The sequence below is a fragment of the Bos taurus genome, chromosome 18 (assembly GCF_002263795.3).
Source record: "Bos taurus isolate L1 Dominette 01449 registration number 42190680 breed Hereford chromosome 18, ARS-UCD2.0, whole genome shotgun sequence".
Lineage (NCBI taxonomy): Eukaryota > Metazoa > Chordata > Mammalia > Artiodactyla > Bovidae > Bos > Bos taurus.
The window spans coordinates 11,177,541-11,190,134 of NC_037345.1; the positions used below are offsets into that span (position 1 = coordinate 11,177,541).

The following is a 12,594-nucleotide window of genomic DNA, read 5'->3' on the forward strand; positions in this document are numbered from 1 at the left end:
CCTCAGGGGAGACTGAGAAGGGGAAGTGGTTTCATCCGTGTCCTACAGGTGAAGGTTCCGCCTTCCCAGATTATAGGTCCTGGGAGACATGCAGATGACCCCAGGACACACTGCCGAGGCACAGGAAACCAGCTCCACTGAGGATGAAGGCACATACGCTTTTACGGTCCATGTGGAACTAAAGAGGAAACTACAGAACCTTTTGATGCGGGTGAAAGAGGAGAGTGAAAAAGCTAGCTTAAAACTCAATGTTAAAAAACCTAAGATCACGGCATCCAGTCCCATCACTTCATGGCTAATAGAAGGGGAAAAAGTGGGAACAGTGACAGATTTTATTTTCCTGGACTCCAAAATCACAGCGGATGGTAACTGCAGCCATGAAAATAAAAGTCACTTGTTCCTTGGAAGGAAAGCTATGACAAACCTAGACAGCATGCTAAAAAGCAGAGATGTTGATTTTCTGACAAAGATTCATATAGTCAGAGCTATGGTTTTTCCAGTAGTCATGTATGGATGTGAGAGTTGGACCGTAAAGAAGGCTGAGCACTGAAGAATTGATGCTTTCAAATTGTGGTGCTGGAGAAGATTCTTGAGAGTCCCTCAGACTGCAAGGAGATCCAACCAGTCCATCCTAAAGAAAATCAACACTGAATATTCATTGGAAGGACTGATGCTGAAACTGAATCTCCAATACTTTGGCCACATGATGCTAAGAGCCGACTCATTGGAAAAGGCCCTGATGCTGGGAAAGACTGAAGGCAGAAGGAGAAGGGGCGACAGAGGATGAGATGCTTAGAAAGCATCAGTGACTCAATGGACATGAATTTGAGCAAACTCCAGGGGATAGTGGAGGACAGAGGAGCCTGGCGTGTGCAGTCCATGGTCGCAAAGACTCGGACATGACTTAGCAACTGAACAACAACGTGGGCCTGAGACCCACTGCGTTCCCATCTTGTCTGTCTTGCAGGCACACGCTGAGGTTCTGGAATGCAGCTTTTTTCGATGCCGTCCACTGTGAGAGGAGAAAGCGGTCTCCCACGACCAGGTAGGAGCCAAGTCCAGGCCTGCCTTGCCTCAGGGAAGAGGACCAGGGAGAGGCTTTTTGGTCCCGTTTCTGAAGAGGACAGCAGAGGGACGGAATGGCTGAGTCCTCGCGTCTTGTGTTTCTTCCTTGAACCCTTCTGGCTCCGGTGCCCTGCAAGCTGCCTGAAGGGTCCTGAGCGCACAGCTTCCGGGTTGGGGGGCCCAGCTTGCATGAGCGCTTCTCCTCCTGGGGCTCTGGCATGACTTGGCCTGACCCTCCTCAGAAATGCAAACTCCCACTGAACGAAGCCCCTGGGGCTCCCTTGGACCCACTCTGATTTTCTCTGTAAGAACCCAGGCTCCTGAGCTGGGACCCTGGCTGCAGGATTCATGTCTGGGGAAGGCAGTCGCTACTTTCAGCTGCCTCCTCTGGGCTGCAGCTTCCCCGGGGCCCCTTTGGAGTCCCCACTTTGTAAACCATCAGCAGCGAGGAGTGTACATTAGGGCTCAGCGAGCCAAGGTTGGCGCCTGCTGTGTGCAGCAATAGGGCAGGGAAGGGGCAGCAGCCTCTCAGGCCTGGGTCACGTTATCTGCCCCTCCAGTCATAGGACTTTGAAGTCTCTGCATCTCTTCTCATTAATAAGATGAACCCCTTTCTTCTCGAACACTGGGGAGACCTCAGAACCTTTCTCCCGGCAGGAGAGAGGGCAGAGCCTGCTGGTTAATACTTCAGTCCACTGGCACTTAGGGGATCTTGAGTGAAATCTTTCTTTTGGGGGGAGAGTCAGTAAACCTCCATGGGGGCGGGATGGCCTGCTGTGGCTGTGTATCCTGGTAAGCAGGGAAGCACGTGGCGGGAGAGGTCCTGGACCGTTCCTTAGGATTCTAGACAGAATTCTCTGCTCTGCTGGGAGACGCAGGCGCAGGAAACGCCTGTAGGCGAGGGGGATCTCATGTTGCTTTGCTCTCCGACATCTCGGCCAGCGCCCCCCACCTGCCCGGAACCCCATCTCCATCTCCGTCTCTGCTGTGATAACCCTCCTTCCGCGCTTGCTCTCTTTTTCCATCCACATATCTTGCATGAGTTTGACATGTTCCTCTGTTTACCTATTTCTGCTGCCGCTCCAGAGGGGATGCTGGAGAGGAGGAGAAGAAGAGGTGTGTGTCCACGTGCCTGTCCCTGGACAGTGCGGGGCCCCTTCTAGGGCCACTGGGGGAGGGCACCCAGGTGTAGCTGGGACTCTCAGCTGGCGGGCCCGGCGGCTCGACAGGCTGGTGATGGTGGGGAGCTCGCCCACGATAGAGACCTTGAAATGGACAGGAGGCAGACACAACCCCCAAGAACCCTGCAAGGCCTGGTGTGTGTCCTGAGAGGAGAGGACGGTGAGGTCTAGAAGGTCAGCTCTGACCGTGAGTGAGCCAGCCTCCACAGGCCGCTCTGGCTCTCCAAGCAGACCCTGAAACCACACCCTCGGGGTCACTTGTTGCCCACTTGGTTATTGATCCTGGCTGGAGCTGCCAATGTGGCCAGAGGACCTGTCTCTATAGTCATGTCCAGAGGCGTGCGGGCTCTGGCAGACCCTCGCCCACTTGGACGAGTCTGAGGGTCCCAGAGAAAGGACAGCTGCTCCGTGCCCCCGGCCACTGAGTGATGTGGGGCCTGTGCGTGTCAAGGGGCCTCTGAAGGCAAATGTCGAGGACTGGCTGCTTCCTGCGAGCCCACGATGGGCTCTGACTTTGTTTGAACTTGATATGTGTTAGATTTCTTCCTAAGATATTTTTAGAGTTAAAGGCCTGCCTATTCAAAATATAATTTCTGATAACAGTGCTTTTTTTAAATTTGGTGGAAATTTCCCAAAGCATGCTTCCTTTAATCAGTGATGTATTTTTAGTGCTTATTGTTCTATGTGAAATCTTGTCTTTTTTTTTTTTTTTCCAACACAGCCTTATTATGGCTTTAAAAGGAGCACTTAAGCACAGCAGCTACCTCCGTTCATAAAAAGCCCCCGCGTTCCCACAGTCTCTCTAAGGGATAGGGTGATTAGCCAGCCTTCCCGGAGCAAGGATTCCCAGCACCGTGGCCGAGGTCTGAGAGGGTCAGAGCATCGTGGCCTCTGAGCCTCGTGAGGGCGAGTGAGTCTCAGCCTCACAGGCCTCCTCACCTGTGGTAGGTGTGGTCTGGCCATGCACCTCCTAGACCTGCCCCCCGGGACACCCTGAGACTGGGGGACCAGAGTTCAGCTCTGGGTCCTTGGGCAACCTTGCGTCTCCAGCGTGATTTCTCTCTGGCAAAGTCGGCTGACAATGCCATCAGCATCCTCTCTGTTCTCAGGAGGCCTCCTGTTCTGTAACCTGCTCGTCACATCCAGATTCTCACTGTGGCATTTTAGACACATGACCTGCTCTCTTGTGGTATTAGACTTCCACCAATATTGGACGTCGGACTCAGTTTTAAAGAATTGATTTGATTGTAGGCATCCCCTGATTGACCTTCTGCCTATTTTGTCAGAGATCAGATTAAATGTCCCAACTCTAGTCCTCACCACAGCAAAAAAAGTCACCTCTGCATCTACTGTCAGGACTACTGTGCTGCACAACTGCAAGGGAGCCACTTCCACATGGGATGGGGTTGTACAGTGCACGACCTGTGCAACTGTACCCAGCGAGCCGGGTGGTGGTGTGGGGATTTAATGCCTGGACAGTCCTAAGGGTGTCCACCAGGGGAAAGGGGATGGGAAGGAGCGTGGAATGGGATTAGTATAGTGCCTGGAAGCGCCTTCCAGGTGTCTTCGTGGCTGTTCTGCGAGCCTGAGGAGACTGGAGTGACACCTCCTCCTGCCTCTGCTGCGCCTTGGTGTCCTGTGGTTCCCACTCAGCTGCAGCAGCACCAGTGGCCTCCCTCGGCCTGAAGAGGGAGAGGAGTCAAGAGTTGATGTTCTTGGTTCTGTTCCACTTCCTTTGGCTTTTCCATCACCCTGACCCTCCTCATACTCCCTCTTCTCTCCCTTTTATCTTTTTTTCTCTCAACCCTGTTTTAATCAGACTCCTTGTCCAGAGTGTAATTCTTAAGGGGAAGTAGGCATCTACTCATTTCCCAGATGGCCATGGGGCTGTCATGCCTAGGGGATGGGGGGTGCTGACTTCCCATGGAGATTAGCGATGCTCTGCTGTAAGGGGAGGGGCCGATGCCCTGCGGGGTCAGGTGGCCTGGGCTCTCTCTCGTGGACACAGCTCCTTAGGCTCAGAAGAGCACCCTCCCTGACTGAGCCCTGACCCCTGACCCTATGCTCCTGCACCATGGTCCCTCCTTGTAGAGTTTCCCATCTTTGCATAGAGGCTTTGCGCCATCTTCACTGAGGTCACAGGATAGCAGTCACCGGCCCTGGGGCGGCCATGCAGGGCGGGCCTTGGCCACGAGGAAGCCAGGAGCAGAGTGAGTGGCAGAGCTGGGCCAGCCTGGCAGGCGGCATGTGGTCAGAGGCTATGGACCCCGCCGGAGAGCTGGAGGCCTGGAGACAGTGGGAGGGGAGCCCCAGGGCCTCCTTGCTGGGTTCTTGACTCCCACTTTTCTCAGATACCGATGGGGCCCTGGCCTCTGCAGTTGTCCCCGCCTGTAACATGAGCTGTGGCCTCCTTTGTCCTTGAACCTTCAAAAAGGTGGGGGACGGGATTCTCATTTCCTAGCAAATGTTCTAGGTGACCGCTAAGTGCACACTGTCTCAGGGCCCTGGGTCTCATCTCCGCCAGGACAAGGTGATGAGTGTGTATATATCGCTCCCCCCTACTCAGGTAGGCTTCCTAGAAGCAGCACCAACAGCTCTTTGGCCCAGGAGTCCCCTCTGTGTCAGGGAGGCCAGCACCTGTAGGTCAGAGCAGGGGAGGGCCGAGTGGCAGGGACGCGGGCCTGAAGCCCCCCGCTGCCCCTCCTGTGCTTGCAGGGAGCGGTGGTGCCACATGACCCAGGAGGAGCGGGACGACAGCCTGCGGTTCAACGAGAACATCACCTTTGGGCAGCTGGGGTGAGTGCTACCACCCCGGGACGAGAAAGCAGGGCAGGCGGGGCTGGGTGCTGATACTGAGGCCCAGACTCAGTAAGGAGGGACCACCGGGTAAGATGCTCCTGGCGGGGGCTCCACTTGGGGAGTGCCACCCTTATGATGTCACATGCCCCTGACTCAGGGTTGTTACCACCATGAGTTCTTAAATGTCTCAGAAGCACACTATTCACTCCATTTGGCCTCCACACCGTTTCACGGTGAGCAAAGCTGGCTGGCTGAGGAGGCGATTTAGTTTTTCCTTCTTTCTAATGATTCCTGGCAGGCTGCTTATTGGGCCCCAGCTTCCTTCCCTCCCCCTCGCCCCCCGCCACCCCGGGAGGTGGGAGGGGTGCCAGCTCATGGCCATGTTCCCCCAGCACGTTTACGCACAACATGCTGGCGTTCGGGCTGAACAAGAAGCTGTGCAATGACTTTCTGAAGAAGCAGGCGGTGATCGGCAACCTGGACGAGGGTGAGTGCCGGCCAGGCCAGCGGAGCTGGGGGTTCAGGAGCCAAGTGGGCTGCACGTGGGATCCCCGTCCCAATCAGAGAATTATCCCTACTTTACTTAGAAATGGGACGTTAAATGTTCCTGCCTGCCTAAGTGCGTGGGACACTTGTCCTTCTGTTTGGAAACCCAGTTCTGCTAAGTAGGAGTTGGTGGGGGGCGGGGGAGGGTTCTGCCCAGTCAGTGCTTAATGACAGGGTCCAAGTAAAGATGTAACTTGGCACTCAGACTCTGACCTAGAAAATGGACAGACTCTGGCCCTGAGTTGCCCTCCTTCTAAGTGACCAGAGTATGACCTACCTTGATTTCTTGAACCACACTGCCCTGGGAGGTCTGGGGGCGGGGAGGGGCGGAGGTCCTGAGGTTGGTTTTTCTAGAATCTCTGACTTCTGTAATGAAAGGAGATGCACTGCTGATGCCAACTTCCCTAATAAACAGCTGGCCTTTCTGCATCATCCCACATGATGGGTACCAAATGCCTCTTCCTTGTCTCCCGAAAAGCCTTCCACTTAGACATGTATTTGGCTAGACCAGTATTGTCCAAAACTCCACCCTGCACCAAGTCAAAGAGGGCCAAGGACAGGCGGCCTCAGGAGGTGCCCTGGACAGCCTCACGGTGCTGTCACCAGCCCTGTCACCCAGCACAGGGCAGAGCACCGTGCCCCTACCACGTGGCCCCCCAGGACCCAAGCCTGGCTCCTGTGACACGTTCCTCCGCCCACACCAGGCTGCTGGGCCTACTGGCCCACCCTCTGTAGCGTCATTTCTGTGGGAAGATGCAACCTGGTTCCCAGGAGCCCACCTCCAGGCCGTGGGCACACCTGCGGAAGCTTGCACTCACCGTGCCTGTGAGAAGACCCTGCCTGTCTGTGTCGCCCTCTCCCTCATAAGGAATAATGTTGTTTTCTCTTGCAGAGCAGTACAAGCTGCTGAGCGACCACATCGAGCAGATGGCTGCCGAGTAGGCCACAGGAGGTGGCCCGAGACTCCCCCAGAGGACTGCAGCTGGCTGTTACCCCCCCTGCATGACATCGGCAGCACCTACGCCGCCCTAGAAGTAGCGGTTAGAAGAATCTGGTTGCCCATCCTCCCCACCTCCCTCTGCCTGTGTCTGCTCCCCACCTGCGTGCCAAAGTGCCCCTGGGATTACACAGCTAAAACCAAGGTGACTGTCCATACCCTCGAGTGGCAGGCCTGCGACCTGGGACTGAGGGGGCACAGAAGGAAGGATGCTGGGTCCCAGGTGGGCACGTGTCCATCACAGCCTCCTGCTGAGAAGACGGGGAGTGTGGGAAGGTAGGGAAGGGCAGATGTGAGCTGGCATACGTCAGTCCCACACCAGTGACACGGGGCAATTGGGAGTGAGGATCTGGGCCCCTCCCTGCAGGGCGGGACTGGGTTCCTTCCACAGCCAAGCAGAGAGGGGACGGCCTCTCAGTGTCAGTCTGGGCTGGTACTGGGTGCCCTTTCCGTGTGACAGGAAGCTCCAGGAGGAGAGAGACACCCTCTGTTTCAGGGTGGGAGAGAGACCGAGGCAGTGGACGGCTTTCTTGGCTGCAGAAGGCCCAGCCACAGTCGGGGTGTGGGCTTCCGGGGACGTCACGCTCCAAGTGGCTGTGTTGGACATACGCGGCCCTCAGGTGTCTGTGTGAAGCGTCTGAGATGTTCTTGGTCAGGTGACCGCTTGCTTCTGGGGCAGAGAGACTTCCACCACTCACTCCCTGGGGCCATCTGTTCCATGATGAAGCCCAGAAAAGAGAATTTTCTTCAGCAGCTTCAAGACATCTGCCCTTTCTAAGCAAACAGTGCTGCTCTTTATTTTTAAAAGACAGAAAAATCTGTGTCAGTTACAGGCATCGTGGCTCAGGTGGCTTCTGGTGGGGACTGTGTGATTCGCAGGGTCAGGCCCTCCACCCCAGCCACCTGGGAAGTCTGCACCTTCCGCTGCCTGAGCCCTCAGGCTGCTTTCCCGAGGACTCTGCAGACACCCCCCTCACCGTCGCAGGTGCTGGGAACCAGGGGTCCTCCCTGCAGGTCTGTCCAGGCACAGCCACCTAGCCCGAGGGACTGCAGTCTGGCAGCAAGCCTCCAGCATGCTGGCTGCCCTGGCCAGCCCGGCTCCAGGGCGCTGGCCTTGCAAGGCCGGCGGGGCTCTGTCCTTCCTGCCCTGGCCGTCCATCCCGCGTTCTCGCTCCACCTCCTGTAACATGACAAACATGTCTGAGACTCCGCCCTCCAGGCAGCACATCTCAGGTCCCCTCATGGGGGATGCCTCCCTGGAACGTTGCAGAGAAGAGTGAGTGTTAGTTGAGCTGAGCAACGCACGTCCTGGTGATCTTAAGAGAGGCGATGGGAAACACGCGGGACTCGAGTGCACTGGTGTGAGATGTCCTGCCAGGAGTCAGGGAGTGGGGGCTTGGGCTCCAGGAGCCCTGCTGTGTTCATGATGGCATGCACACCCGTGTGTGCGTGTCTGTGTGTGTATGCTGGCAGTCTCTCTGGCCACATCACTAAACAAAGCACAGTCGTGTGGCTGGTTTGCCTGTCCTGTGTGGGGGTAGGTCACGCCAGCTGGAAACCGGCCCAGTGATCAGATATGTCTTTCCTGAATGCAGTTCAGAGAAATAACATCCAGCTCATGAGTGTGCAGGCCCTCCTCAAATGCCTCCTGGGGTGATGCTGCCCCTCCTAAGACATTCAACAATCCCCTGATGCTCTGTGCCACACCCCCATTGAAGTCAGGGCCATGCCCAGTGACCAGCTTGTCTGAGGCCCTCGACGGGCCATCTCTCCACTGTGTGTCATTGGCTTTCTTAGTTTTTTCTTAGTGGTTAGTTGAAATGCATTAACATTTTATTCTAAGGTGCCCAAAAGACTTATCCTTGTATATATAAGATTTGTGTGGAAGTGTGATTCACTCTGATTTCTGGAGGAAGACAGTAGCTTCTGGGTCTTTCCAGGGGTTCTGGGGAGTGGAGGGCTCTTTATCCCGGGTGGGGCAGGAGGACCCACGCAAACCAGGAAGGAAATGCAGCTTTGACTTCTCCAGGCTTTTCCAAGCACTTTCACTTCAGGATGATCCTGAGACCTTTTTCTTTTTTCCGTATAGGTCTCTTGCAATAGCAGTTGAAGGTAGAAACAAGGGTGGCTTTGGGTCTTTTCCCTTCCCCTTCATATATTAATAGATCTCACTCCTGAGAGTAAGTCTGACCCCAAAACTGCTGCCTGAAACACTAAGCCCCATGAGGGGACATCACCAGAGACCACAGGCCTCACGGAGTGGCCGACGTCAAGGTGACTGGGAGGCTACTCTGCTGTCTCCTCTTGGTGACTGTCTTTGTCTGAGCATGTCACCTCAGGGTGTCTGGCCAGTATCACCTGGAGGAGGCACAGTGTCCCTAGCAGAAGCCGGCTGCTTGCCTCGCTGACACTTCCTCTCTTTGTCTTGATCTTCCCTGTGAGGCCCGGCCAGAACAGATAGCCCCAGGCGGGTGCTCAGAGGTGCCAGCGTGTGCAGAAGTCTCACCCGCCACATGCCCAGGAGGCTCTGCTGAAAGTGCTCTCCTGGCCCTTCCTGTACACTCAGGGACTTCCTGTAAACTTAGGCTCAGGGCAGGAAGCATCGGGTCACATCCACAGGAGAGTTTCCCATCCCAGCATGTTCAGTGTTCCAAGCCGGAGCTTCAAAGGCCTGCGTTAGCAATGACATGGCGGGTCTCCTGCTGTCTGCCCTTCAGGGCTCTGTGAATGCAATGAGCCCAAATAGCTGATTCTCCCAAGTGAAAAGTACCCTGCTTTGCAAACAGGATGCTGTTGAGATGTGGCTTTGTTGTGTCTTCAGCCTTTGTTAAGAGTTCTAGCAATATTGATAGGTGTTTAAGAGGGACATGCTAACATTCAGATTGTATCTGCTGTGCGTGCATGTTTAACCAAAGGCAGGAGAACCAAGTTCTTATACTGTAAGTTATTTGTACAGTGAAATGAAGTAGACCGTGATTTTCCTATTGCCAAAAAAAAAAAACCAACCAGGCCAAGGAGCTCTTAAATTACCAAAAGAAGGACTAGAAAGAGAGTTCAATTTCTGAGATTTGTGCTCCAGTGACACCTCGGAGGGTCAAGGTCACAGGTGAACCCACGCTGGGTCAAGGATGGAGACCCAAGGATGGAGTTCGAGACGCCGCCTGACCTCTTTCTCCTTCCCGGAGCCCGTGCTCACCTGTCCCTCCCCAGTTAGATGGTGACGTCCATTGCCGTGGAGAGAAGGTGGCAGCCTTGAGGTGTGTTTTTCTGCAGGCTGTTTTAAGTGGGTTAATTTATCAGCCAGAGCACTGTATCCCAGTCTCCTGATGTGAGAAAAAGATGTGTTCACACCACAAAGGAGTTTGTCAGAGGTTTTGTTGAACCCAGGTGACCACAACCAGAAGTCAGGGCCGCAGCTTTGAGCCTGACCTTCCTGGGTTTCACTGCACCCTGACTGATTGGCTTTTCAGTTAGGGAGCATCCGGCAGGCCCGTGTGTGTGGTCAGATAAGCTGTGTGGCCAAATTACCTACAACTTGAGACAGCTGGGAAGCCAGGGGGCGGAGTCATTTGCCAGAGGAGTGGGGAGACTGGGAAGGAAGGGGAAGGGGAAGGGCCCTGCAGCAGCCTCGGGGGAGGGGGCAGCAGCTGGGCCATCCCAGGCTGGTCACCCCATTGGCTACTCACTTCTTCAGCCAGGGACAGAGCTGCGGGTTTGGGGGTCCACTGCCCCAGGGTTGTTCTTGTTCCCCCATCCAGAGCCCTTTAATTCCCTTGAGCCGCACCACAGTACCTCCCTGTGGCCATGTGGCCAGGAGCAGGGCTGTGAGGGTTATCCAGAGAGCAGACATGGGGAGCATTTCCAGATGGTTCCCATCCAGCGGTACCTATCCAGGAGCGTCAAGATGCTCCTCATGGCTCCCCAGGCCTGTTCTGCTGCTGTCTCCCCGCTGTCCCTCCCCAAGCAAGCGCCTCAGACACGGTCTGCCTTGTCCCTAGGTGGCCTGGCTCTGGCCTGTGTCCCCAAGTCGGCTGATCGGTCTGAGCTTGAGACGAGTGGAAAGCTGGGGAGAGGACCCTCCCCTTGGCTGTGTCCCCAGGATTCAAGGGGGCCCTGCTCCTGTTGTAGAGTTCTTAGTTAGAATGGTCTGGGTTTTCTGTGTTCCCATCACTTCTCACAGGATCTCTGTGCAGGAGGGGTGACCTGCATCCTGACATGTCCTGCAGGGTCAGACCAGGGTGCTGTCTCTCATCACCCTCCTGAGTGGTGTGCTGAGCTCGGAGGAGGGCTCCTGGTGATGCCCCTTGGAGCCTTAGCAGGGCTACATCTGTCCTCTCCTTGGTCCAGGATGATACGCTTGTGGAAACAGAAGTGCTCAATGGGCTTTGTTCCAATGCACGGGCCCCACATGAGGGCCCTGGTCTGTCCCTGTGCTGGAGGCTTGGGAGTCCCATGGACACCTTGAGAAGGACAGGCCAACCGAAGGAGATGCTCACACTCAGATGGCAGGCCCTTCGCCTTAAAATGTGTAGGTGAGAGAGCTTCGTGGCCCTAACCATGGCCTCTGGGCTGCAGAAGGGTCTCCCGCGTGCTTTCCCTGTTTCTCTCCCGCCCGTTGGTCTTGGACCCAAACATCCCATTGGCCACTTCCACACATTGCCCTTAGTGACCCAGAAATCAGGGTCAGTGATTCGAGTGTGTTATATGTATGGTTTCACAGTTTTATATCCCATGAGGTTGCGTTCTACAAACTGTATTTTCAGGTGGAGAAAGTTTCAAGATTGAGCTCTGAAAACAGCGCTAAAATCAAAGCTGTTTCCTGTGAAGAAAAAAAAAAGTCCATATATTGCACCTCAGATTGTCAAAAGGTGGAAACTGAAATAAATTATCTCTAAAAAGGAAGTCAGTCTGTTGATGTTGAATTTTTGTTCTCACATACCCATGAGCACCTTTTAAAAATGGAATTTGCAATCTTGTCACTGACAGCAGTGGCTTTTCAGAAGAAAACACTTTTTTCTGGGGTCAAATAGTCGTTCTCCCCATTTAGGTCGAGCAGCTGAGTATCATACAGACGTGTGTGTGTCTTGTGGGAAGGGTAATGGGCGGAAGCAGTGTTCACTGCGTTGCCGCCAGGCGTGCGTGAGTGAATAGAGGAGCCTCGGCCCCCGGGATGCCTCCACCCGCTTCCAGCTGGCATTGGTCTTGCCTTTGAGCCCCAGCTGCCTCACTGTTTGCCTCTGGGGCTGAAGGGCTATGGGTACCGCTCCTGCCTGACAGCAGCAGGACACCTTCATGTCGGTTCTTACAGCTCGGTTCAACAGGCATGTTTGGTGAAGTGGTCAACTTTCTCTCTGATTATAAGAGACCCTGAAAGTTATGCTCCTGCCCTTGCTCACCCCTCCTCCCACCTCCTGGGCCCAAAGGAGGGAAGCTAGGAATTTTATTCTCATAGGAGAGAGCCCATGAAGCTTGTCCAATGCCCAACTCTGGAATTAGGAATGATTGGTCTTTTCCGGGCATACTGGGGCCAGAAGGGGAGGGGAGAGGCCCCTTATGCCATCAATTTACCTTTAATGAGCTCACACCATGTACCAGGTACCACCAGGCTCCAGGACCACAAGATGAACAAGCAAAGTCATTTTCCTTCAGGAACTCTAAGTGGGGTTGAGACAGCTGAGGTTAAAAAAGGTGCATTTGTGTGTGTGTGTGTGTCTGTGTGTGCACGTGCACACACAGAATATAAAAGTATGAGATAACATGTAAAGTGTGATGTTATATACAACTGATAAGATATTTTATAAATCATGTAATGCAGGAAATACAGAATGTTTTGGTTATTTTTGGAGTGGGTATCAAGGTGGGCTTCCCCAAGGAGGTGTCCTGAAGCTGGATTTGGGGTAATAAAAGTCACTAGTGAGGATGTTAATCCTGTGGTGATCTCATGAGGAGGGTTTTAGTTTTTTTTTTAAACTAAACTTTAATTGAAATATAGTTAATTTGCAATGT

General features: G+C 54.4%; 1 protein-coding gene across 7 annotated transcripts in view; it reads left to right on the plus strand.

The window, feature by feature from the left end:
* Window positions 1-11,490, plus strand: part of KIAA0513 — a 60,505-nt gene extending 49,015 nt beyond the window's left edge. For 5 of the 7 annotated variants that reach the window (XM_024978897.1, XM_059877051.1, XM_059877050.1 and 2 more), the window contains 5 exons: window positions 968-1,045; window positions 2,152-2,181; window positions 4,962-5,042; window positions 5,438-5,532; window positions 6,484-11,490. In XM_024978897.1, the coding sequence (XP_024834665.1) occupies window positions 968-1,045; window positions 2,152-2,181; window positions 4,962-5,042; window positions 5,438-5,532; window positions 6,484-6,533 (334 nt within the window). In that variant the 3' untranslated portion in view covers window positions 6,534-11,490. The remainder of the gene's footprint in view (window positions 1-967; window positions 1,046-2,151; window positions 2,182-4,961; window positions 5,043-5,437; window positions 5,533-6,483) is intronic. The other 2 variants (XM_024978899.2, XM_015475697.3) reach the window with 1 other exon arrangement.
* The last annotated feature ends 1,104 nt before the right edge of the window (window positions 11,491-12,594 follow it).